We start from the raw sequence: 23,643 nt of genomic DNA on the forward strand, positions 1-23,643 counted from the left end.
GAAGGTTTTGTTTTCATTCCCTCTGTAATGGGGGAGGGAGGGAACTGTTTCTGCAGCTCAGTTATGCAGAATTTTAAAGGCATAATTGTCTTAAATGTGAAGTTTAAAATAAAAAAAATACAGATACTTTGCCTGATTCCAGCACTTGTCAGCCTCTTTAATTTTCCTGTCTACTTTAAAGCTATGCAAGATATATCCCCGCTGGGGGTAGCGGGGAAAATGAAACTGAGTTTCTGTGTTGTTTTTTTTTCTCTTTCCTTTCTGTTCTGAGTTTTAACATCAGATGCTAGGTACATACCGTGCTTTCTGTTTCATGAAGACTCATCAATAGCTTCCTCTCTTCCCACTTCAGGCTTCTGGAACTAAGATGGAATCCTTGAAAATCTTGATCAGAAAGTGCTTAGACTTTGCCCACTTCAGGCTCTGTGTCCTGCTGTCCCTTCTGTCCCTTCTTCAGCAGGGGACACAATATCACTTCTTTACAGTACTGATACTTATTTGGAAAAGCATAGTCATTGTAGCTGTTTACCTTCATAGCTGGTTTTGGTAGTCGTCGTCTTTTATAAAGATATTTTTGATACGGCTCTCGTAGTTCTAATAGTTGTTATTGCACATTCTTCTGTGTTTGTATGTGGAAGAACTGTTACAGGTTTTTGCTGGACATGAAGTGAAAATTACTGAGTTCATTAGCGTTCTTCCTCTGAACAGTTTTTGTTTGTTTGTTCTTTTTTTCCTAAAGGAACTTAGTGACTTAGCCCGTGATCCTCCAGCACAGTGTTCAGATGGAGATGACAGTAAGTAACCTTAGGTTTTATGTTTTGCTCTGCTAACTCAAAGCATATCATGCATAGATAATAATGCGGAGTTTTTCTTTTGTAGTGTTTCATTGGCAAGCCACAATTATGGGACCCGTAAGTATTCTAATTCTTGTGACGTAATATTAAACTAGTAGTTCTTATTCCAGAGGAAACTGTGGAGTTTTTTGTTTTTACTTTGCTTTAACTCCCCTTATCAGGCTTTAGTTCTAGAAGTACTCCTTACAGTAACAGAAGATGGAGGAGAGGGGGGGGGAGGAATCAGTCTGATTATTTTATTGCTGGACTGTTTTATGAGGACGTGTATTTCAACTGAAATGATCTCTAGAACAATGTTGAGCATTATCACTTAATATCTGGAAGACTTTGTGTTTAACTTTTTCTAAAGTTTGAATCTAGCATGAACTTTGTACTAGGAGCTGGTCCTAGTGTTGGGAATGAGTTGGGATGCTTTTGTGTGGATCTTGGAACAGAACAGGGGATCCTCACTTGGTCTGGTGGCATGTACTGAGATCTTGAATACTTTTAGGAATAGAAGGGAAAAGTCACTGAAATATGAGGTTCCGGTTATGACTGGAGGAAAAAAGTCTGAGTTAAATGTTCGATAAGCATCTGAAACCTGACTGTGACTTGTTAGAGTAAAGGCCGCAGATGTTTGCCTTTGCTGAAAGTGTAACCCGCAAATGCTTGACATCTGGGGTTCTCAGGGCTGGTTACCTATATTTAGAATACAAAACCTTCTGTAACGTGAGAAGACAAATATTGGATGCCAGTAGACCTGCAGCCACAATGTGATGCTTCTGGTGAGGCTACAGAGTAGGAATTAAGTATCAGTGACGCTGACTTCATGTATAGTGACAAGTGTGGGTTTTAGGGATTGCGATGGAAAATGTACTTATTAGAGGTTCACCTGACTGGAAAAATGGCTCTCTATTCCAAAGTCCCTGGTCCTCATTGATTGTAACTAGGTGCCTCAAGAAGATAAAATTGTTTAATAGCTATATTCTTGCTTAAATGGCAAGGAATGTTCTGCACTATACTGAGTATGATTTTACATGACTAGTGTCTGCATGACCTTAAGGTCTTAACATCAGTTGAATTTAAATTGGGATTATTATTTTTAGCTTCCCCTTCTGGTTTAATAATGTGCAGCTCCTTTTTTCCCCATGTGGTTTTTGTGGTGTCAAAAGGTGTGCATTCCTGTTTCAAGGCTGGGCAGTATCCTGACCGAAGCGTGATGTTAGTAGTTGTAGTGCTCCTGTGGTGTGCTTAGTGCCTTTAATAACAGGCGAGGATTGTAGAACCCATCGTCTGCCCATCCACCTCTGCAACAGCATATGATACAGGCTGTGATTTTCTTAGGTAGATGTAAGAGAGCTTGCATTGGCTTTAACACATTCTAAGAGGGGTTTCTGTAATTGCTAAAATGTATCCCCAGAATATGTGTAGTAAAAGGGTTGCTTTCTGGCTCCTCAAGGCCTCCCGTAGTATCTATTGACCACATACAAGAGGTTATACCTTGATTGCTAGGTTTTCAGCAGAGATTGGATAGGGTATAACCTACATGTTTTCAGATTTGAGTCCCTTATCTTGTGTTGCAGAATTTCATTTTCTAGTGTTAACTAAGTAAGATGTAGTTATTTCCTTACATTGGTGAAATGTTCTTGCAATTAATATGAAAATTCAATTTATAAATAATTCAGAAGTGTACTCTGTGTGTCTCAAATTTGTTTTCCCTAGCCCTGAATCCAGAATTAAAAGCATTGTAGCCTTCAGGTTAAACCATGAAATTGTGAGCTCTATTTCAGAAACTTAGCTGTAGTTTCAAGTAAAAACTTCTTATATCTTTCTTCTCTTAACTAATAACTTATGCAATCCCTATTTCATCACTCCATTTTTCTCATCATCTTTTTTACTTCCACATGTTGCTTTACTGCTAACAGTTAACGCCTGAATGAATTATCCCCATAATTGTTTCCTTGGAGCAGGGAAATGTAAAATACTCTTCCATACTAGATTACAGTGAATTTCTAATACAGAATGGGAGGAAGAATTCACTTTAATCTTGATGGGGTTTGTTTTGTGTTGTTTTTGTTTTGGAGTTGTTTGCAAGGGACAAGGAGTAAGCTGTGTGTTCGTAGGTTTTGTGCAGGGCTGAGCAACGCATAAGCCAAGGACAGAACTTAGGAGGGAATGGGAGGCCCTTAGAGCTGTCCGTGGCCACTGTAAACTTGGGTGGTCATAACAAGTAAGCTCCAAACACGGAACTTGACGTTTTTGAACCTGACAGGACCCCTGCTCTGTTAACATTACTTCTTGGAGCTGACTCAGAGGCGTTTGGTTGCTTTTGCCAAGGTGTCCTGAGTGGATTGTCAGAGAAGCTGTTTTCTATGAAGCGTTAGCTCGGAGAGGTCCATACAGAAAGTGACCTGTTCGTGTTCTGTATTGCTTACTTTAGGAAGTAGTAATTGAATTTTAATAGCATCTCTCTTGTATTGGTGGATTAAACAGTTCAGTTGTTTAAACAAATTTCCTCTCCTTTTATTTATTTAAAAACAACATCTTCAGTGATATTTAGTCCTAAAGATGATAATAGGAGAATTATTTGTTTGCTTTGACAGAATGACAGTCCATATCAGGGAGGTGTATTCTTCTTGACAATTCACTTTCCTACAGACTACCCTTTCAAACCACCTAAGGTAAGTATTGCTTTCTCATTTGTGAAATTAGTGCTCTTTAAAGAACCGAGCACACGACTGAAATCATAAGCATCTGTGTTGTAATATTGTCAAGTTCTCACTTCTCTCTCAAGTTCTCACGCATTCTTACAGTGTATTAGATGGCTAGGTCCCTTTCTGACTACCGCAAGAATGAGTGTGTTAGCACATATTTTAGAAGCAAATTAATATATGTGAATTCTGAATGTCTTGGAATTATGTTTGGTTTTATTTCTGTTATTCTTAATCAATAGGAAAACTCATTAGCTGTCACGTATTACAGTGTAGCTGTTTGGGTTGGTCTATAGGAATGTGACACTGGATAGAGGGATTAACTTGCTGAGTGCCTAAAATCAGTGAAGATGGTATCTGTTAGAATTTGGCAGTAATTGCAAAATATGTTTTATTTGTAACTTTATCAGCCACTAGCATTGTCTTCCAGTTTCCAGTCAGTATGAAAGTACACACTTGGAGTGATCACAATGTTTGAAGTTCTTTAGCTCTGCGATAGCAGTGTTACGGTGGTTCAGGCACTTCTGTTGAGTGTCTTCATCATGATGCAGGCACCTGTGATTAAAACACAGCCTCACGCTTGTCCTCTCTCTCTTTGAAATAACATGCCTAGTAATTGGAAACTGAAAGGTTGCAGCTTGAGTGCATTGCCATGAATTTGATGCAGTTTAACTGTTTCATCCTTTTCTTTTAGAGTAAATTGAGTTGGCTGATAGCTTGACTGAGAAGAAGGGGTGACATCATTGTCATTGTAGACCAAAACGCACTCTTCCTTTTTTTTTTTTTGTTACAGGTTGCATTTACAACAAGAATCTATCATCCAAATATTAACAGTAATGGCAGCATTTGTCTTGATATTCTAAGATCACAGTGGTCTCCTGCTTTAACTATTTCTAAAGGTAACTTCCATGAAGGAGAAAAGTTTTCATCTTGTATTGAATACTGTGCTTTTAGCTTTGATTGTCTTGAGTTCTTACCTGTCTCTGATTTCCCTTACTAATTCTGGCCTGTGTTTTGACAATTTGATAACAATACCTTACTGCGTTTTAATGGATATTTGTTTTTTCTAACACCTTCTGCTACATGGCTGTTTAAGGCCCTGTCTGGCCACCTACTTGCTTCAGTGTTCTTAGCAGAGGTTACTAACTTGGTCCCAGATGAATCCGCCAGCATTTGGATTGAAACAGGCCTGTTTGGTGTATTTGAGCTGAGAAACTGCTTGTTTGCAGCTGTCCATGTAGATACACACTTGCGTATTAATTTAAAGGTGGTTTTTAATAATGAAATCTGCATGTTTTTTTCACTGAGTCTGTCTAGAATTACATGCAGTTTTATGTTGGCGTATATCTGTGCTGGATGAATAAAAGAAAACTGTTACTGATACATGTTGCTTTTTGCCACTGTGCGTTGGCATTGTATTACGTTATTTCATGAACTAAGCTTACTGATTCTACTTCAGGATAAATTGATGATGTGCTGCAATAGAAGCTTTGTAGCTTTCCTCATTGTACTATAATAAATAACAGTTAATTCTTAAATATTTTCACAAAGTGCTCCTTTGTCTATAGAGCTTGTAAGTCCTGCCTGTCCAAGGAGTAGGTTTGTGATTTGAATGTGGATTCCCTACATTTTAATGCTATCACTGTTATTTTTCTTTCAAAGCTGCTGAGAGAGGATGAAGTCTTCATAGCTGCCTACAACAATGTTATCCTTTATTTTATAACATATATCTAGTTTTATCAGTGCAGTCCAGGGTATTGCTACCTTATATACAACAGAGAAAGAATTCAGTCTGATTTAAAAAAAATAATAATAATCAACAAAATAACATGCTTTTGTTGTCTACTACGTTGCATCATAGTGCAGGGGACAACAGTGCTGTTCTCCTGTGTGCTTACTGACAGCTGTAAGTATTGGGAAATAGGAAATAAATAGTTCTTATGATCAGTGCAGACCAGGGTATTGCTACCTTATATTACAACAGAGAAAGAGTTCAGTCTGATTTTAAAAAAATAATCAACAAAATAACGTGCTTTTGTTGTCTACTACGTTGCATCATAGTGCAAGGGACAACAGTGCTGTTCTCGTGTGTGCTTACTGACAGCTGTAAGTATTGGGAAATAGGAAATAAATAGTTCTTATGAACTTCTAAGTCATTGTAGGCTTTTTATCTGGAGTGGGTTACAAATTTATTTTGGCTGTCTATCAGGAAGAGGCTTTTTAGGTTCTCTCCTGTGCCAACATTGTGCTAATGCAAAGATCTGTGCTCCATGGTTTCTGAGATTGTTGTTCCTGTTTTGCTATTGAGAATTCTTCTTTTTTCTTTTACAGTTCTCTTATCCATTTGTTCACTGTTATGTGATCCAAATCCAGATGACCCACTAGTGCCAGAGATTGCACGTATCTATAAAACAGACAGAGACAAGTAAGTACAGAGTTGTGTAAGACTAATATTCTAACAAACTTTGTAAGAGTGCATTGTCAGACAGCGATTGTGTTGAGTGAGCCTTTTGTGAAAATCTGGGATGGAGAGAACTTGTGTGTCAAAGAAGTACCTATTCTTGGTAGTGCATAATTTAAAACCAAAGAGGCTTATATCTTTGAAGTTGTGGGTGAAGGAGACTATCTTTTTCTCGCATGTGTGGCAGTATTTTGAAGTATGTGTTGCCCAGTTTTTTGCTTACCATGCATAAATAGAATATAGTTAGATCTTCATATTGAGGAAAAAATAGCTTTGTTGTTTCGGTGCTTGCTTTTGGTAGCAGCTTGGCCTTTAATTTTGGTGCTCCCCTTGAAAAAGGCTTCGTAACTTTTTTCCTATCTGTGTTGAAACAGCTTTTATGTGGTTTTAACATTTTGCACAGATAGAATTATATGAAGTAGACTTTGGTTTTTGTATATATATTAATGCTAAATATACTTGTCCAATTAGGTACAATAGGTTAGCAAGAGAGTGGACAGAGAAATACGCTATGCTGTAGGGTAAGAATATCTGCACATTAATGGTGCATTTAACAAAATGGAAACTTGTCAGCACTTGGGTGCTGCATGCTCTAAGGCACTGGATTAACTAACAGATAATGGATGCACCAGTTACTGAACTTGGATATTTAACAGCTTGATCTGTGGTTAGTGTGAAATGTATTGGCTAGTCACTATTTCTCACAGATACTGCTCTTGCATGGCAAAAAAAAAAAAAATATAGTATGAAATAATTACTGAGTTTTGAGCCAGCTTGTCAACTTGTTCGGTAAGTATTTACCCATATTTTGTCAGAACTTTTCTAAAATTGATGCCCTGTAGCGAGACCTCATGCATAGACATGGGTGAATTTAGACAATCCAAATTTCAACTTTTTATTATTCAGCAGTGTCTGTCTTCTGCATATAAACTAGGAGAACGTATGGGGACTATGTTCTGCTTATATAGTTGAAAATTAACTTCTTACTGACAAGCATGGAGTTAAGTATAAACTAATTGTCAGCTCAGTTCCTGTGGAAGTAGTGTACTTAAATATTCTTTTAATGACCTTTTTAAAAATGGTTTGAGCAGTATATTCACCTGGAAAGAGACTGTTAAGTGTGAATAAATGCTTAGGGTTGTTTTAATCTAAAATGGGAAATGTGACATTTTGTATCCAATGATATTATTAACCGAGTAATCTTTACTTATGGCATGTGATACTCTGTAATCTTTACCTAAGGACAATATTTAAACAAAACACTCCCCTTGCCTCTCCCACCCCAGGTGGTCTCTATTTCTTCCCCTTCAGCAGTTTTTCACAACAGACTTCTAGCAAATCTGCTTGTCTTGAATTTGAAGTGTTTCATATAAATTAGAGACTATCCTAGTTAGTCGAGGGAAGAATTTGTTCCATTTATTCAGTTTAAGTATATCTGAGTGCACAAAGAGACTTCTCTTAGTGTGAAGAGAATAGGGAGATGGGGATAAAGTGATACTTAATCATTAGCTGTTTAGGAAATTGTCGTTTTCCTGCTGACGCTAATTCAATTCCTGTTTTTGTTTGCAGGTACAACAGAATATCTCGGGAATGGACTCAGAAGTATGCCATGTGATGCTACCTTAAAGTCAGAATAACCTGCATTATAGCTGGAATAAACTTTAAATTACTGTTCCTTTTTTGATTTTCTTATCCGGCTGCTCCCCTATCAGACCTCATCTTTTTTATTTTTTTGTTTACCTCCTTCCATTCATGCACATGCTCATCTGAGAAGACTTTAGTTCTTCCAGCTTTGGACAATAACTGCTTTTAGAATCTGTAAAGTAGTTACACAAGAACAATTGCCCAAGATTCAGAATTTTTTTTTAATGGAGCATGTGTATTATGTGGCCAATGTCTTCATTCTAACTTGGTTATGAGATTAAAAACAAACATTCCTCACTGCTCTAACCGATACTGAAGATATCACCTGAAGGGGGGAGGGGAGATGGATGTTCAGTTTTCTCCCATCAAAGAAGTAACATTGCTGTAGCAACATCCATCTTGTTCCAAACCTTCCAATGTTAGAGAACTGAGGTTTTATTATATTCTTTTGCTCATAACTGATGTGTCTGGAGAATTGGTACTGAATCTATAGCATCAGCAGAACAGAAAATGTGATGTATCTTATGCATGTCAATAAAGGAATGACCAGTTCTTGTTTTACAGAGAATGGAAATTGGAAGTCAAACATCCCTTGTATTCCAAAATAGGGTCTAAGAACATTTTTGTAATTCATTTAAATTTTGTTAGGAGGCTTGGAGCTATTAGTTAATCTGTCTTCCAAAACACTGTTTAATATAGCACTGAATAAATGATGCAAGTTGTCAATGGATGAGTGATCAACTAATAGCTCTACTAGTAATTGATTTATTTTCTTCAATAAAGTTGCATAAACCAATGAGTTAGCTGCCTGGATTAATCAATATGGGAAACAAAATCTTTTGTAAAAGCAAAGCTGGTTTTTGTATATACTGTTGGGATTTGCCTCATTGTTTAACATCAAATAATGATGTAAATTCAATAGAGTGAATCTTTTGCCATTTTCAGTTATAATGCTCAGTCTGTTGCAGGTTGACACATTGTTCGGCCTGACGTATGCAGAATTAATAAGCTAACATAGTAGTGTAGCCTTAGTAGCGTGCTACACTTGGTGCTGGGAGCCCAGCGTTCAAGGATGGACTTGGGACCCGGCAGATCTGAAGCGGTGTGTTGTGGAGATACTTCCTGATGCACCTGTGTTTGCTGACTGAGAACCTTTTTCTTTACCTTGTACACTTGACAGCTGAAAGATCTTAATGTGGGAGTAATGATGAGGCAAAAAAAATATAAAATAAAGTACTGTTTTGATGTGGGAATTGTCATGAGGCTGTGTTGAAGTGACTTTACTATGTGGGATGTTCGTTACCATTGAAAAGGACTTGTTCAGCCATGCTGCCATTTACATTGATGACTATTTTAATGCAACAGACACTTTCCTCATGTCAGGTGACTAAACGTGAATAAAGACTCATTGCTATTGGATTTTTGTTCTACAAGAAACATTGTCTTGTGCCATTAGTTTATCTTTGCAGCTACAAGGGCATTATTAAACATCCGGCTCTCCTCTTTCCTTCCCTCTTCCTTCATGTTTTTCCTTGTTTGGTTGGTTTTTTTGGGTCTCCATTCTTCACATCCATAGCTTCATTTTCTCTAGTCTTGTACTATCACTTTATTGTGCATCTGTGACTTCGCACTGGCACCACTTTTGCACTGCTTATAGTTATGTACATTCCGATTCCTTGTCCCCACATGGATGTGGAAAGCTAGATGTAAAATAAATGTTAAACCTTAATTTTTATAAAAATTTGAATATGTAGTTTGGACATGGTTTGTTCTGGTTCTAACTATGAAAGTGAACTTATTTTAAAGTCTAGTTGGCTTGAAATTTAGAAACCTGGGCTCTCTTTAACTGCGCATGCCTCACGGAGATGACGTTCTGAAATTTGTTAGTTGCAGTTCGTGCAGCATTTCTGCTTTGCTAACCAAAGATTTTTGCTTACATCATTTTGCTGGAAAGTGGGATATACTTAAAATACAGCTGCCAGTAGCATTACAACTGAGGTAAAAGGTTATGTTTCTAAGCTTACAAACGTGTTGCTCTTACCTTTTTGGTAATTGTGTTAATTTGATGCTTATTACTTTGTCTTGGAGTCATAGCCACTGAAATCACTTACGTGATCAACTGGAAAGATGTTTTGTGAGATGTAAGGCACTAGGCTTTGTGAAACTCCGGGAAGTGTGAAGGAGGGAGGGTCAGGGAAGGAGAAGATAGTAAAATACTACATGGAAGGTGGAAATCTTGTTTGGACCACTATATGTTTCTCTTGTACATCCGTAATAGTCCTTCTGTGTTAATTTTCTGTAATTAGGAAGTATGTATTTGATGAAAGAATGATGAGTGAATTGTAGATGTTATCTATGCATGCCGGAGGTCATGCTGAGACTTAAAATCTTGTCTTTGTGAAGTGGGAGATGGCAGGTGTGTTGTCCTTGAAGCAGTCTGGGTAGTGTCTCGTGCAGGCTTCCTGCGGAAGTTCTATTTGGGCTTGCTCTTCAAGCAGGGAGGCAAGAGGAGGAGCTGGTTAACATGAGCTAATGAGGAGATGATGAAAGAATTTAAGAACTTTTACCAAAACAAAATGCTTAATTAGCGATTACCTCGAAGTGTAATCTACCTACCAAACCCACAGATAGTCTAAAAAGTACGTAGTAGATCTTGGTTATTGTGAAACATACGGAGGGAAAAAAAGACTTTCAATTTGAACTTCTTGTGAAAAATTCAGTGTTTTTCAAAACCTTAAGTGAGTTGTCCTGTCCAGCTCTGTTAAAAGACTTAGTTCAGGATGATAAATGCAGTAATGGCTTCAGAATACAGGGGCCAGCTACATCCTAGAAGTCTTGAATTTAACAATTTTTATTTTTTTTAATGGCTTTTCTTTGAGAGTATTTATAGAGAACAAAGTGTCAAGTCAAGGCACTTAGATTTAACAAACATGCAACAAGGCAAGAAACTTCAGTGGTGTTTCTGGAATAATTTTTTTTAAGATTTCTTGCTGTGTTTAAATGGGGTTTGAATTTGACAACATGATTCTAGTCAGCTTACTCAGATTTCACTTGAAAAACTTTCAGTGGTTTTAAGCACATTTTTGAGTCTTTTCAGGATGTAGGAAAAACTTGATCTGTAGCATTGGTTAGGGATGTTTTTGTTTTCTTTCCGTATCTGCTGATGCACACAGCATCTTCAGTATTGGTTGAAAAAGTGTAAACATGTTTTTGCGCATGTGCATGTAAAAACATTCTTCTCAGTTGCACTGTACATCATTTTTATTGCAAAGGTTGTAGATGCTGACTCCTGAAAGGTCTGGCTTTAAGCAGACCACAACAGTTAAGGTCTGATGGTTGTGGAAGCATGGAACTACAGTCTGGCAAATGATTAGAAGACAACTAGTTAGTATATAGGTGTGCAGATGTACTATACCAGTCCTGTTAGATTGGGTAATTGCTTATGCGAAAAGGAATTAGCATTAATTAACAGATAACATAATGCTTTAAATATTCACAGCCAGAAATGTTCTAAATAACTTTTTTTTATCATATTCTTTTCTGTAGCTTCCCTCAAATTGTTCTCTTTAGCCATTTTATTTCAAATCCTTCATTGTTATAAAAAATGGTATTTTCCAGGCATTATGATCTGAAGCAGGTACCATAGCTCCATCAGATGTGGCTAATCAGTCAGAAGAAATCCTCAGTCTGCAAGTCCCTAATAAAACTTAAAGCATAGTAGAAACTGGAATTCAGCTGAAGATTTCTTGCTGTGTTTGTAGGTGTCAAAAAAAATAAATGTAACTTCACTTTCTTTCCCTGATTTGTGTGTAGTTCTAATACATGAAAACTAGGTTAGGACAACTGTCCCCGTTAGAGAGTTAAATGAAACAAATTGGCAGTAGAACAATGGAATGAGATAAATAATCCATGATCCTTAAAGGATCTTAAGGTATAAAGGTTATCTCACTAGAACACAGACTACACTAATTCCTTCAAGCCTGAAAATCGAAAAACTGCTACTCATGGGAACAATTTGCTTTATGGCATTCAGTTCTCGGTGTCATTGAATGGATTGTCATTGAATGGTCATTGAATGGATGCTACTTTACCCCAGTGCCTTCAACATAAATATAAAATGGGGATAAATTGGAGAACTGTTGGATTTGGATAGGATTCTCAGTAGGCAATTGTGGCATATTTAAAAGGTAGTTGGTATTCTGGCTAAAATATTTTCAGTCTAAGGCTGAGGGCTTATGTATTGGCAACAGTGCAGGACCAATGCAAAAAGCGTGGTAACGCAGGAAACAAAACGGGGTAATTGTATGATGTAAAGGGGAGGTACGGAAGGTAACAACCGGCTGCCCGAAATGCATTGTTGTCAGTTCATGCGGTCTAGTGTAAAACCAGCTGGCTTCAAAATAATCTGGAGTAAGATAGCCGATAAATTGTAATTTGAAGTGTCCAGGTTAGCCTGTCAAAGAACGGTAGTTCAGACATAGCCTTAGGAAGAGCAATTCAGAGTGTAGACAGATGAGCGTTTGCAGGTGCACGTACAACAGTTTGTAAGTCAATGTTTGTGATTGTGTAGCCAGTGCCCATAAATTGACTTGCCATTCTCCTTAGCTAATGCTGCAGTAACTTTTGGTCTGCTATGTCATTTAGAGGCAAGCACTCAGTCTTCTGCAGGGGTAGTTCAAAGCTGTCAGGTTTTTTTTGCGCTGCGGTGAGGTGACATGTAGTTTGTTTAATGTGAATCAGTTGTGGGGGAAAGATTTTCTCAGCTTCCAGGTGAGCCGCAGTAACTGCCGTAACTATTTCTAGAGCAGCTGTCTGTCTCGGTTAGGTTGGAAGAGGTGACAAGCATAATCTGTACAGTGATCGGTGCCAGAAATGAAATGGTGAATTTGATAGGACAGCTCTGCATAAAGTAATAATTGAGAAATTTTTTTTAAGGATGTCTGGTTAACATCCCTGTTTGCCAAAAATAGCTTTTTTTTTTTTTGCATGTCCATTGGAAATGTTGGTGAGAATTCAGTATCTTCTTCAAACAGTGAAGGTTTTTAGTTCATGAGGGGAGGAAACTTCATCAGGAGACATACAATGTTGATCAGAACATGTTTTTCAACAGCCTTTAACTGATCTTTGCTCTGGGGTTGTACCTGATTGACACTGGGAGGGTGGGCTGCTCTCTTTAAATGACTGCTATCAGGATTGGTTCCCCTTCAGGAGCTTCATGCAGAAATACTCGAGCTCTGTACTTAAGAATCCTAGGCTTTGCAGATCATCTAGGTAATTCTGGCTTTTGCCTCAACTTCATTCATCTTATTAACTGTATGTTGTCCCATTGCAGATTTAATGTGCAGATTATGATCAGTTGCTTAGAAGATGGTGATACTTTGTCCCCGTGGGAGGAATGCTAGCTGGAGAGCTGGGCGGCTGCTTTAGCTCCTGCTGCTTTGGCATACTAAGGTTGCGGGGACAGAATTTGGAAATGCCTTTACATTTATCTGGGATGGGAGTTTTGACTCGAGTTTTTAGTCTCTTAGATGTGATGTCATGAGTCAATAGAGGGAATGTACAAATGAAGCTGTTCCCTGTGTTCTTGAAGAGCTGCCTAACTGGTGGTGGTCTTACCTTAGAAAACATTGATAGGCACTGAATAATGGTAGTTTCATCTATGCTGAGGAAGGGAAGCCTATGCTTGTTTCTAAGTCAAGGCTGGATTTTTTCCCCCTCTGGCCAGGTAAGCCTCAGCACTTTGTATCTCATGGTATTTGCTGCAAGTCTAAAAAGAAACTGTGTTCATGTAGTCATGAGTCCTGGTTTTTTGTGGGTTTTTTAAAGGGAATTTTCTGGAACGCAACTTTTTACTGAACATGCAACTCACATCCTCTTGGCATCTAAGCGAGGAACTGCAGTTTGCAACTTTATGTACAGAGCTCAGCGTGGGTCTATAACCCCTTCTTCCTGACAAATTTGTGAAGGTAAATAACAAAGACGTGCCATAGATCGGGCAAAGACCCCTGTTCAGTATGAAGCTATTAATGCTTTGCGGAAGGATGCTCTTGCTAAAACAAGGTTTACAGATTCTTTGCCATGGTATTAATCCTGCTGTGACAGTGAATGCAGAAAACTTAAAAAACTCAGAGATATCTTAGAAATTGACGGAGCTATTCTATATAACCATTATTTTATTCTTTTTCTATTGCGAGGTTTGGAATGCTTTTATTGGAGTCAGAGGTCCAGATCCCTTCATAAGGTACTAGATTTTGTGTTTGTACTCAGAAGAGCACTGGGGAAAGTATCACCGTTAGCAGCCGTAGGAGTTCTTGGGTAATGCGTAGTGGTGAACAAGACAACTTCTGGAAATGGCGCTGATGTATCCTTTTATAGAATGGATTAGTGCTTGCTAGAGAATTGAATTGAGTATTTGGGACTGAGTGTTGTTCAGTCTCCATGTCTGTGAGAAGTCTTGCACTTCTTAAGCATATCTGTCCGGTCTAATTGACATACGTGCCTTGACAAACTCAGAAGTACAAATTTTACCATTTTTTGTTTGTATGTTTTGTTCAGCTTTTCTATGCCTTTGTTCTTCCACCCCTCCTTTTCTTCAGTTTTTCTCCTTACTGTGAAGCTCAGTGAGGATTTCATTCCTTAAAATTTCAGGAGACTTCTATTAGAACTCACAGTGCTGACCTGAGAGGTTTGGGATATTTTTATTTTTTTTTTTATTTTTTTTGGAAAGGCCAGAGGACAAACCATACAGAGCTACATTAGCCAGTTAAATTAAAATAGGTGCAATTGAGATGCATGATGTTTGAAGAAGGATTTCTTGCTTCAGTGATGCTATAATGAATAGAAAATCTTACCATGTAAGCTTATAAAGGCAGCATACCATTAGTGTGTGTTAAACCACTGTGTGATTCTGCAAGTCTCCTGTTATGTGTAGCAGAAGTAAATACAAGCCCCTCAAAAGAGAATGAATGTGGCTTTGCATAAGCTTATTTTGCAAACTATTATGGTGTTTTTTTTAATGTAGTAGTAATGCTATAAAATCTTTGGGATACAGTAATTTCTATATAGTTGGGGTGCTTAAAATAATTAGCTTTGCGTAAATAATGAAGGGGTTTTCATACACTCAGAAGATGGAATTTTTGCATTGGTAAGTAGTAGTGCTATAAAAAGCAGGACAAAATTTCTCATGGTTTGTCTATAAAGAGAAGTTACCTGAAATTTGTAAGCCAGAGCATGCAGTTAAACACATAAAACATATATTAGCGTAAGCCTCCTTTGGCCTCAGTTTTTCTAGTATGAAAATCCTTTGGTTTGGGAGCTGATGGTTGCTTGGGAATGAGTTCTAAGCTCAGTAACAAGCTGCCATGGGACAAGTGCAGGTAGTAAGTAACCAGCGTAAGAGGTAGAACTTGGGGAAACGAATCATGACCCCCAGTTTCTGTTGTTGACTGTACTAACTGCTCTTAATGTTTTTACAGTTTGAGTTGTATTTCATGAGGATATTTCTAAGTCTTGTTTTACATGATTTATGTTTTTGGAGAATCCATTCCAAATTCATTGAAAGCTGTACCTCAAGGTGTCATCACGCAATCACAAGCAATTGGAGTGGAGGTAGGTAGGTGGCTGTTACTTAATTTAGCTAGGCTTTTTTCCGCTCCTAATTCATATGTGCTGCGCTTGACACTCAGAATTACTGTTTCACTGCAAAGGATATGAATTTTCATAGTCTTAACTTTTTACTTATAAATTGGGGAAAAAAGTAAAAAGGCATTCTGTTTGGATTAAGCATAAATGAATCGAGAAAACTCAAGCTTTAAGAAAATGCAGTTAACCCTGAAGCATATGTTTACACATAATATTCTTGCCAATAGTGGTATGACTGATGTGGAGAAATATTCCAACTTTTCAGAATGAAAACATGAAGAGACAGGCTTGTGGAAAGCCATTGACCAGTTACCTTGAAACTTTTGGATGCAAAACTGTTTCCTTGAAACAGCTGGTTTTTTAACGTGGCTGATGTGGCATCTTCCTGGCCGCGCATGCGTTACGCTGTGCTTTACAGGAGAAAAAAAAAAAGAGGAAATGAAAAGAGAAGTTGCCATTTGCTGCTTAACTGAAGCTAGAACATCAGACACCCGATGTAGAAGTAGGTTGTAGTTGACCAATTGGCCCTCCTAACCTTGTTTTCCTTCCCACAGCCACGCTGCAATGTTTGTCTCCACCCTTCAGAGACCTGAACTTCTTTTTGCCCGTTTCTCGCACATACGCCTACCCTGCTAGGTAGGGCTGCTTTGTGCTGCCTTCCTTCATCTGATGGGGAATCCGTTTCATGCATGAAGAAAGGGAGAAGGGGTAACTTAGAAAAGAATCTTTTTACTCTGTTGATTGCTGCAGTGCTTCTAGTTGGGTGAACGTGTAAGAATACTGGAAAAAAAATGGGTTGAGAAACTTTTTAGGTTAGATGAGTATAGGTGAAACAACTGCCATGTATTAGGATTAGGAGTCTAGAGCGCAGATATGCGGGGACAAGAGTGAAGCTCAATGTTGTCAGTCTCGCTGAATTTTTAAAGAGAAGTTTCCATGTAGCATATGCTGACACATACCTTGTGAATAATTTAGGGTGTGGACAGTGGAGAGGGCAGCCAGCTGTACCTCCTGAGCCAGCTGCAGCTAGCTGATAAGGTCTGCTAGAAGAGTTGTGCTAGGAGGAAGTAGCAGTAATCATAGTTTGTGGTTACAAGATTATGGGTCATTGCTGGGAAGCTGGAAGGATAAACAGTGGATCAGCATCCTTGGTATTAAGGAAAACACAACAAAACAGAAGAGGTCTTGAAAAATCTCCAAGTTCAAATTGTCACCAAGATGTTCACTGAACAATGAGTGACTGTTTCCAGTCGTGAAGTGGCTTTCTTGTGTCAGCGTTAAGCTGTCCACTGTTGACTGTCAAAGCAGGAGATGGCTCAAGGAACCTTCGTTGTACCCTGCTGTCCCCCAAGGAAACCTTCACGGCTGTGACCAGGTGTGGAGGACTCCAAAGTGAATATTGAGGAAAAACTTATTTGTCAACTTGCTAGGCATATTGAACTACTTCATTAGACTAAGTTGCCTAATTTTTTTAAAAATAGTTTTAAGTTTTTGATGTGATTGGAATTCCTCAGGGCATAATTCCAGGCCTTTAAAACTGTATTTGTCAATATGGCCACTGCTGATAAACTGTATTCAAAAAATGCTGAGAGAATCAACATAATAGAACATTTATTGACAGAGAAGTTTTCAAGATGATTTTGCATCTTAAACCTTGTAAGTGCTTCATAACCTTTTGGAGTCATGACAGCTTCCCGTGGTGAAGAATCCCTTTTAACAGAGCGCCATACCTTTGGAAATGATTGTTTGCTGAATGCTGTTTATTTTGCTAGTGTGTCAAAAGTGCCCAAAACTTAGGTGGCCGTTCACTCTTGAACTCACTAAGAATTAAAGCTTTAAATACCTTCAGAATATTGTGGCACTTCTGTGAAATACTCTATAGACATCAAAATGCAAGCTGCGTATTTATGTACAAAGGGTTAATTGAAGTTACAGTCCTGCTTTCCTCCTTTCAGTAGATCTATACCAGTTCAGACTAGCTGAAGATCTTTGCGCTTGCTGAAACAGCCCAGAGGATTCCAGGCAGTGATCTCTTGTGTTTTTTAGATTCTTTCTTACAGGCTGCCGTTGCCTTTGTGCCTGTCTGCAGTCCTACTGGTGAGAAAACAGGGCTCTTCGTGGAACTGTGACGCTTGCAGCCGCTATCAGAGGTATAGGTGAGAATTTGAGCACCAGATTATTTGGATCTGAGAATTTAGCTGTAAACAAAATGAGTGTGAGTAGTATCTTAACGTAGCCACTCCCTGAAGAGATTGGGGCCTTTCTTTTCGCCAAGGACTGAGCTGAAGAGACAAGGTTCTTTCCAAATTCCTAAGGCTCTTTATTATGTTTCTAGCCATAAAACTACTGCCTGCCTTCCGTCCTTCCAGCGCAAGTATCAAAATACCAAAATTTGGACTGGAACCAAACCAAGAAATTAGTAGTCAGACAGTACGAGGGAATGACAGGGCATGAGGAGATGGAATGAAGCTGTGTCAGAGGAAGTTCAGACTGGACATTAGGACAAGGCTCTTCACCGAGAGAGTGGTCAGTCACTGGGACAGGCTCCCCAGGGAAGCGGTCATGGCACCAAGCCATTCAGAGTTCAGTGAGCATCTGGACGACACTCCTAGTCATATGGTTTAGTTTTAGTTAGTCCTGTGAGGAGCCAGGGAGTTGGACTTGATGATCCTTATGGGTCCTTTCCAACTTGAGATATTCTATGATCCTTCTTATTCTCTTTGTTTGCTGCAGTAGTCTTTCCTTTTCGTTACAATGAGAATCGAACACGTCATGCTTTTTTCACACATGGATATCTATAAAGTAGTATTTTCAGTGCTGTTTATGTACTACATCTTTTGGGGGAAAAAAAAAAAATCAAGCCCATATTAAAGTATGTCTGCTTGATGAACGTGCCTTGAGTCAATTTCTGTAACTCTTACTCCTGAGATACTGGTACCAGGGCAGTGAGCGATGTGCCATGTAGCATCCTGGACGGCATGAGGCTGTAGTTCTGATACGTAAGGGGTTTGCACGGGAATCATTGAGACAAGTGAAGATTTTTTTTTCCTGCGTAGGCAGGCTCTTGGCTTATGCTGTTGCATAAGTGGGGCTTGCGTCAATTCAGTGGGGACTTCATTGATTAAGAGATCTGGCAATTCCTGTAGGTGCTGAAACAATCTTTTGGGGGGCGGAGTGTCTCTTGAGTATCCACAGTTTTCAGTAAAGTTATTTTGAATATTCCCTGGTGCTTGCATTAGGGTCACTTTTTGCAGAAATGAATGGACAGTTTGTCCTAGTGCTGAAGCCAGGTGCATTACCCCCACGAAAGGTTTCAGAAACAGAGGTCCTGACCTGCCCCAGTGTCAGTGGAGTGACTGAGCTAGAAAAAGAAATGCAGTTCCCAGCTGTTTTGGCAACTCCAAATCCATTTAAGCTTACTCATCCAATTTATCAGCTATAAATTTTTGTTGACATTCTCATAATACTCACCTGCACGGAAAACATTCATTAAAACAGTAGGCTGGATATATGTTTCATATTTAGCGTAATCTGTTTGGTATGTCCTGTGCTCAGGTGGCAAAATGCCAAGAGAAGTACGCAGCGTTAGTAAGACTCGGGGAAGCCTCTCAAGCTGCCGTCATGGGAGAAACAGTTTGTTACCTGTGATACCCATGTTTTGAGGGATTTAATTTTAGGCGTTTAGGGTCGAGTCATACATTGTATTGTGGTCACAGATGACTGACTGGTTTTAGACCTTTAAGAGAGGTTAAGCAAGCTGTTTTGTAATGTCCCCATATGTACTACTGATTTCCTGTAAGTGCCAGAAAATCAGTTTTGATTCTAGATATCTTTTAATGAGAGTTCATGGGGAGCTTGGACAGCACCATACCTGGCCTTAAGACAGTGACTTTGCTGCTCATGAGACGAAGGGTAAATGACAAAATTACATAATCTTGTAAATAGATTAGGATTTTTTTTTTTTCAAAAGTGTTTAGAAATTGGAGAGAATAAAAGCTATGGGTATCCCACCTTCTAAAGAGCTTGTCTTTAGAGACCTGGTCATGCTGGCTTTTAAGATCCTTATGCTTTTTGTGTCTGTGCTATGGAAGGTGGTGACCCCAAACCTAAATCCTGTGGTTTGAGCCCATCTCAAAACAAGATGTTATGTGGAGGTATAAATACAGGCTTTTGCCCCGGCACAGCTGATGAAGTTTAAGGGTATACTCAAGGTATCTCCTGCCTTTCTGCTTATGCAATTTTAAAATTACTATTACCTATTTTCTGCTTTTTGCCCTCCATATAGCATTTGCCTGGAGCAGCAGCTTCCCTTCCACATACTGATTTTTAATTAGTCGTGATTGTTAGTGTTGAGTAATTTTGTTTGCTAAGGAAATCCCCTTGCAATGACCTACAGACTTTACAGTAATTATGAAAGAGACTTTAGGCCTACCACTTAGATTGTCATTTTGTATTTTGCTCATGATAACCTAGTGCAACGTTCTCTTCTAGTGATGTATTAATAGTGTCCTCATCTAAAAGCAATGTTAATGTATTTCCTCATTTTATTTTTAACATCCTTTTTGGATGGAATTCAAGATAAATACAGAATAATGCCTGAAATGTGTTCTTTTTTTCTGTCCTTTACAAATCCATAGCGGGAGGACTCCCTGTACCATATTGCCTTTACGCCAGCCCAAAGAGCAACTGTTTTGCATGGCAGTTCTATGTTTTGCAGTCATGAAACAGAGGACAGGCGTTATGTTGAGGAGCTGTAGGGCTCTCGTACAGATGTGCTGTACTGTCTGAAAGCATTACAGGCACACAGTCCAGTTTTACAGCAGTATTTATCCAACATGTCTGCACCAATACGGCTGCATCTTTGCAAAACTCCCAAAAGTAGATGATCCTTTAGTTATTTCGCATCTTTGACAAATGGTCGGTGGTGGTGGTGGTATCCGCAGTGATGTACAGTTACCAAGAGAGATAGCGAGCCCCGATATGGACTGGTGTGAACACAAGTCCAGTTTTGCTTCCGAGGTGGTAACCTTCAGCAGAAGAATGGTGCAGGGTGGACAGGTGGGGGCAGTAATATCTTGAAGTACTGTGGCCAAATCTGTGAGAACCTGTTTGTTTAAAACCTTTGCATGAACTCATTGAACATGAATTTGAAAGAGAAAACAGCAGCAGCCTGTCGCGATGATAGAGATTGCATAGCAATTGGAAACAAAAGACCTTCTGGATTAACACGGCAGAATTTGGGCAGCTTCAATGGAACTACTCTGAATTTATTCTACCAGAGCCGAAGGCATGGTTTTGCCTTCAGCTTTTTGTCTTAGTTGGTAAAGAATAGACGCTTGCGGTATCGTAAAGTAAGAATTGTAGTAACCTCCTAAATTTCTGGTGTTTCAGAAAGAAATTTAGTACGGTACACAGTAAAAAGAAAGCCACACAAAAGATCTTGCTTTGTGTCTCAAGATTTTAAAAGATAAAACCACAGCCTTTAAGACTCCTTTCTCTTTAAACAGTAAAAAATGTCATTTGTTAAAAAATACCCTCTAACAAACAAAAAACAAACCCTAAAACTGGGACATGAAAATGAGACATGATTTAACTTAATTATAAGCCTCAAACAAGGAAACAGCATGTTCTCAGAATACTTAATTACAGCATTGTTTTGAGGTTGAGTTTTTGTGTATGTGTGTTGCTTCAGTCAGTCTTCAGCAGAAAGAATAAAAGGCAAAGAAAACACGGAAGTACAGTAAACATCTTGAAATGCAGTTTCCTTCTTACTGGGAAGCTACCACATGACTTGCTGAAAAAGATTTATTAAAAAAAAAATAAAAAAGGCCAGCTTGCAGTTGTTCTTTGGTAGCATTAAAACTTAATTCTCTGTAAATCTGCTTCTTGAGAAATAATAGCCTACAAGATCTCTCAAGCAGCACTACAGTGTTTAAATGCTTTTAGTGTCGTATGAGTGAATTTAAGGAAGATACACTGAATTGTTTGATTGTGCTGAAAGCATTACTCATTGACACGAGGGCAGAAACGGAACAAGGCTTTCTACTATTAATGTATAATGATTTTATAGGCTGAACTTTTAAAGGTGAGAAGATACTAATTTTGACTGAATTCTACAACATGCAAAGCCAGTTGGGGTAACTATCTTCTACAGTGATAGTCTCTTTTGCCAGTCTCAGTAAAAGATGGCTGGGAGTTGAACTGAAATGGGACGTGCTTTTTGGTTAGTCAATATATTGAATGTGGGTTACTCAGTCTTAAAAATACACACAGGAACTGCTCCAACGGCTAAATTTCTGCACAGACTTGTGCTGCCAAACAGTATGGGTCCCAGCCATCCCTTTTGGAATTTGGTAGCAGAGATTTTTTCAGAGTGACAAAAAGATTAGCTACTATTTCTCTCCTTGGACCAGTATTTCTCAGAACTGTGTGTCCCCCCCCCCTTATGCTTTCACAGGTGAAAAAAATCACCTGTGGTTATATCGTGTACTTTTTCTTTATATGGGAGTTGAATGGAAGGACTGACATTTTTACGTTTGTATTGAAATGAAGGGTTGTCAACTCAAAAGGATTTAGATCAAAAATATAAAGGCATGTTGACTACATTCAGTAATGTTTTACAGATGTATCTAGGGTGGATTCTTATGGTGTGCTGAATTAGGTGTGTGAAAGCCAGGAGCTGACACAAAACTCTGGTATCCCTACTCTTGTCTGCAGTTCACTCTTGCACTCTACGCTGCGTACCAGGAGCAGCGGCATGTTTTTGTGTCAGTCACACTTTATTCTTATGTGAGTTGGTGTATGAATTGTATATATATTGTTAAAGTAATTAATTCGTTAGCATCACAAGGTGCTTTATGTGTTTTCTTCCTGTAATTTTACAGTCTATAATTATAGATAATAAGAAAACGTTAAGGACGGCAATGGAAAAACTGAATAAAGTCCTGCAGTTAATTGGGGTTTCTTTGAATGCCATTGGTTGGTTGCTTTTCTATGCAGAATCACAGGTATGCACCTACATGCAGTTAGTAGTTTGCTTTCTTTGTATGCGCAGTGACCTGACTCTTTGGTTAAAAGGAAAAAAAAAAAACCCACAACCCAGTAACAAGAAGATAAGTGACACTACTGGTAGCATTACTTCTTTAAAGGAATTTGCAAGATTTTCTGGTTTTTAAGCTTATTTCACCTTCTCATTTAAGTGTATTCTGAGGCAGCACGTTACCTGCCTGACCATGATTCTGACCTGGTTCATAAATGAGGTAAAAATTACACAAATCCAAATGGAACATTCATTTAATCAACTATACTTTAAGAATAAACAACAACAAGAAAACAACAACAACAACAAAACCAAACCATAAGCTAAGGTCATGGAGCGACTGCTGAAATGAGCGTTTTCAGTTTCATGTTGAGCTGTGTGAGGGAATGGAGTCATCTGTATCCGAAGAAATGCAAACCAACTGCTGTCTAATCTGCTCCCAGAGATTCTAGTCTTGAAAGTTCTTAGATACTCTCTAGTTTGGTGCTGTCGCAACCTTCAGAAGGTACGTGGGCTAGTCACTCTTGCAATTGTGAGAGTCTTCGAAGTCTGAGCACTCTTCTATATTGTGAAATGAGATTCAATGGATTGCACAGCTGTTTTCCAGCTGGAGGAACGGCTCGACGGAGTGCAACCATGCCGTGGTGTGAAACATCCCCAATTCACAGAGGTGATCTAGGTCCCTCTGCACTAGGGTTCAGTGGAAACAAAGCATGGAGGAGGATGGCTGGCTACCCCTAAAAGAGTAGCTCAGGCCACTGATTGCCTTTCACTCCTTCCACTGAGCCATTTAAGAACTTGTTGCTTTAATTCCTGGTTTTGGGCTGTGAATGAAGGGATTAAGTTAGCAAGGGCACACAGGAAAGCTACGGTGTGGTGTGGAAACCATCCTTCTGGTTGTTTCTTTGGAGCTGACCCTTCTCCTCCTTTGCACGAGCATAGTCAATTTTTATAAACAAAATCCACAGCAACAGCACTAGCGCTGCTTTACGAGAAACCAGAGTACTTTTTTTTATGAGATGTTCATGATGTTTGTTCCAGTTTTATAGGCGCCTCTAATTTTATGGGGGAAAAGGAGGTGGAAGTCTGAAGCCATGTAGAATCTCATGACTTGAGGGAGCCAATGCTGGAAGTACTTGTTGCAGCGTTGTCACAGCTCGTCCTCATTCCTCCCACTTCACTGCAGTTCTCCAAATTTGCTACATCTGAAAGATTTTTAACCTTATACTGCTCCGATTACCATTGTTCCAATGTGCCTCTTTTTGGAGCAAAAACCCCACAGTTGTTTTTTTTTTCTTTCTCCTGCTGTTAATG

General features: G+C 38.8%; 1 protein-coding gene across 4 annotated transcripts; it reads left to right on the forward strand.

The window, feature by feature from the left end:
• Window positions 1-739: 739 nt before the first annotated feature.
• On the forward strand, window positions 740-9,390 carry UBE2D3 (ubiquitin-conjugating enzyme E2D 3). 4 transcript variants are annotated; one of them, XM_009703395.1, is made up of 7 exons: window positions 740-794; window positions 880-911; window positions 3,437-3,514; window positions 4,338-4,443; window positions 5,876-5,969; window positions 6,477-6,526; window positions 7,575-9,390. In XM_009703395.1, coding segments are annotated over exons 1-6 (360 nt in total). In that variant the 5' UTR covers window positions 740-793; the 3' UTR covers window position 6,526; window positions 7,575-9,390. The 4 variants fall into 4 exon arrangements, with proteins under 4 accessions (XP_009701697.1, XP_009701698.1, XP_009701696.1 ...); XM_009703396.1 differs by lacking the exon at window positions 6,477-6,526 and having other exon boundaries at window positions 7,575-9,082; XM_009703394.1 differs by lacking the exons at window positions 740-794; window positions 6,477-6,526 and having other exon boundaries at window positions 858-911.
• The last annotated feature ends 14,253 nt before the right edge of the window (window positions 9,391-23,643 follow it).

The sequence above is a fragment of the Cariama cristata genome, unplaced genomic scaffold, assembly GCF_000690535.1.
Source record: "Cariama cristata isolate BGI_N322 unplaced genomic scaffold, ASM69053v1 scaffold10847, whole genome shotgun sequence".
Classification (NCBI taxonomy): Eukaryota; Metazoa; Chordata; class Aves; order Cariamiformes; family Cariamidae; genus Cariama; species Cariama cristata.